This window comes from Penaeus chinensis, chromosome 43 (assembly GCF_019202785.1).
Source record: "Penaeus chinensis breed Huanghai No. 1 chromosome 43, ASM1920278v2, whole genome shotgun sequence".
Lineage (NCBI taxonomy): Eukaryota > Metazoa > Arthropoda > Malacostraca > Decapoda > Penaeidae > Penaeus > Penaeus chinensis.
The window spans coordinates 20,433,349-20,437,162 of record NC_061861.1 but is presented as its reverse complement, the minus strand read 5'-3'; the positions used below and the strand labels follow the sequence as shown (position 1 = coordinate 20,437,162).

Below are 3,814 nucleotides of genomic sequence, written 5' to 3'. Positions count from 1 at the left end.
TATCTTATAGTATATTTGAATTATACCTTTTCAACAAGAAAATATACATTTTTATTTATCTTATTTATCTTATAGTATTGGAAAATATTAATCATTCTAATGATAGTAACCACATATAACAAGTGATAATAGTGATTAATATATAAATATATATATTCTGATTAATATATAAATATATATATTCTATAAATTTGATATATAAATATATATATATTCTATAAATTTAATATAATATTCTATAAATTTAACATATATATATTCTATAAATATAATATATAAATATATATATATATATATATATATATATTCTATAAATTGAATATTTAATCAACTTCTTCAATTTTTGGTTCATGTTCGGGCTCTGCTTTTAGTGTATCTTCAGTGTCCTTATTTGATTTATTACAAGATAAATCATTTAATATTTTCTCCTGTAATTCGTTCAATTCTTGATTTTTTTTTAAGTATTCTTCCTTTGTTTTTTTAGGATTTTCATCAATCCATGAGATTACCTCATCTATCTGGTTTTCATACCCCTTACTATTAGCCGTTGTAGATTTTGTTAAATCCTTCATTGTATAACAGGTTTGATATAGATTATTTTTTGCTTCACTAGCTTCTTTCATTTTCATATCCTCCTCCTTATGCTTTTCAGCTTCCTGAACCATTTTCTCAATTTGTTCTTTAGATGAACGGCTATCATTTTTGATAGTAATACTCTGTTCAATACCACTATTTTTTTCAACTGCTTTTACATTCAAAATTCCATTAGCGTCAATATCAAAGGTTACTTCGATCTGAGGCTCACCTTGTTTACCCTCGGGTATGCCGCTCAAAATAAATGTACCCAATAAATTATTATCTTTAGTATAGTGACGTTCTCCTTCATAAACTTTAATATTTACCTCTTTTTGATTGTCCTCATTAGTTGTAAAGGTATTAGTCTTCTTTATTGGTATGCCTGTGTTTCTATCAATCAACACAGTCATTATACCACCCTTTGTCTCTATGCCTAATGATAATGGAGCCACATCGATAAGAAGAACATCTTTTAGAGATTGACATGAATTTCCAGATAAAATGGCTGCTTGCACAGCGGCTCCATATGCTACAGCCTCATCCGGATTAATAGATTTGTTTAATTTTTTTTGAAAATGATTACTCAAAAGTTCTTGTACTTTTGGTATGCGGGTAGATCCTCCAACTAACACAACCTCATTTATAGAACTTTTGTCCATCTTGGCGTCTCTCAAAGCCCTTTCTACGAAAGTTAATGTACTTTGAAATAATTTATCACAAAGTACATTGAATTTAGCACGAGATATAGACAAATTAACATCAGTGCCATCGTATAGAGATTCCAGTGTAATTTCAGCTTGAGTAGATGACGATAATGTCCTCTTGGCTTGTTCACATGCAGTTTTTAGGCGTCGCATTGCCCGTTTACTATCCGCTATATTTATTCTATATTTCTCCTTGATATGTTTCACAAAGTAATCTACCATAACATCATCAATATCTTCACCTCCCAGGTGAGTATCTCCCGCAGTAGCCTTGACTTCAAATACTCCATCATCTATAGTTAAGATCGATACATCAAATGTACCACCACCAAAATCGTAAATTAATATATTTTTTTCTTCATTTTCTTTATTTTCTTCATTTTTATTGTTAATTCCATAAGCAAGGGCTGCGGCCGTAGGTTCATTAATGATTCGATGTACATTAAATCCTGCAATAGTTCCTGCATCTTTAGTCGCTTGTCGCTGAGAATCGTTAAAATAAGCTGGAACTGTAATGACTGCATCTTTCACTGTGGTACCCAAATATGCCTCAGCAGTTTCTCTCATCTTTAATAAAACCATTGAAGATATTTCTTCAGGATAATATGATTTTAGTTCATTCTTATATTTTACATTTATTTTCGGCTTACCATCGCTATTAGTAACCTCAAATGGCCAGGTTTTCCTTTCTGTTTTTACAATAGGGTCATCATAACTCATTCCTATAATACGCTTAGCATCGAAGACGGTATTAGTAGGATTTATCCCCGCCTGATTCTTTGCAGCTTCGCCAATTAGCCTTTCATTATCATTAAAAGCTACATAGGACGGTGTAGTCCGATTGCCTTGATCGTTGGCAATAATATCCACTTTTCCATTTTGGAAAATGGCAACACATGAATAAGTTGTACCAAGATCAATACCGATAAAAGGTAATGGTTTAGACATTATTATTTTCTTTTTCTTTATATTCCTATATGTTCTTTTTCTTTATAATCTTATAAGGCTATTGACTCATAGTCTCCTAGATATTTCTAAAAAATATTCCTTTGTAACCCAGCTATACTATTCCTTTGTCTTTATATTATATATATATATATATTATATATATGAAAATTATGCATATTGGGGTGAATAATATAAAAATAACATCTTAATAAGAAATTAAACTTTATATAATAGATAGACCGGTTATTAAAATGTCATTACCTACCGATAATGAAAAGTTTGTAAATACATTATTGGATATACATAGTCTTTTATCTGAAGAAAGTCATCATAGTGATGATTGGAAAACTGACTTTGAGAAATGTATTTATAGTGATTTGCGTGCGCTAGATGCATCCTCACTGTTTGAGAGTCTCTTAAATTTTTTGAGAAATGATGACCAAATTGATCATGTTATTAAAAAAGAAGTTGATGAGACACCGTATAGTACGAACAGAGAAACTGGTTATGATGATATAGATAAACTCTTTAAATTTGATGAGGATAATTATGATATAAAGACACTCATTATCGGAAAAATGTTGCGACACGAAAATCATAGAAAAACCCTAGCCGTAGAAATAAAACGTGGTAATAAACATGCAGCCTTATTTGCTACCATTATCAATATAATGTACCGATATTTAAAATTATCTAAAATTATATGGGTGCAATTTTGGGGAGTTACAAAAATCGGAGACATATTCAACAATCGTATTTTGAACCAAGAAGAAAACGAGGAAAGAATTGAAGCAAGGAAAAAAGCTATTCAAAAAATTAATGATATAATCACACAACAACAAAAGGTTAAAAAAAAATCAGATCAGAGCGATGGTGTAGTAAATACAATATTTGTAGAAGATAATGTCCCACCTATTAAAACAATTATAGTTGATAAAATTTATCCATATTTGTTAGCATTAAAAAAACATATAGTAATATAAAAAAATGATAAGAATATCTCTTCACTGGCCATTAATTGAAGTGATAATATTTATAATGTTTATTTTATCAATTATGATCATTGTTATCATATGGTATGATAAACAATGTCGAGATCAACATGAAAAATATTTTATTTTTAAAGAAAAGAAAAAAATCTATCCTATATTTTTGTTAGATCGAAAGAAACCTAACGGAAAAGTATATGCAAAAGAATATTATTTAAGCAATGAAGAATTTATACTGTTTACAATGTTATTTAGAACAATACGAGAATTTAAACCTCTAACATGTAAAGATGATTTAGGGTGGTATCATTATGTTTATCATATAACAGGATGTGTTCTTTGTGATATTTTGTGGTCTGAAAAAAATAAACCGGTTGTCCCTATAAACGATGCTCCTATAAACAATTCAACAATGTATATTATTTTAGAGATGTTATCATCTTATGAAAAAAATCAAATATATATAGATTATGCTTATAATCTACAACAAGGAGAATTTGATATAATACAAGATACTAATGTAAGAGGTGATAAAAATGGATGATTCAGAGTTGATGATTAGGAGTATACAATTTAAATTAATACAAATTAATAAAT

The 3,814-nt window shown here is 28.9% G+C and overlaps 1 protein-coding gene across 1 annotated transcript; it reads right to left on the bottom strand.

The window, feature by feature from the left end:
- Positions 1-323: 323 nt before the first annotated feature.
- Positions 324-2,228, bottom strand: LOC125048387 (heat shock 70 kDa protein-like). Its single transcript, XM_047647054.1, has one exon. It carries the CDS (start codon positions 2,226-2,228, stop codon positions 324-326), a length of 1,905 nt encoding a protein of 634 aa, XP_047503010.1.
- Positions 2,229-3,814: the final 1,586 nt, after the last annotated feature.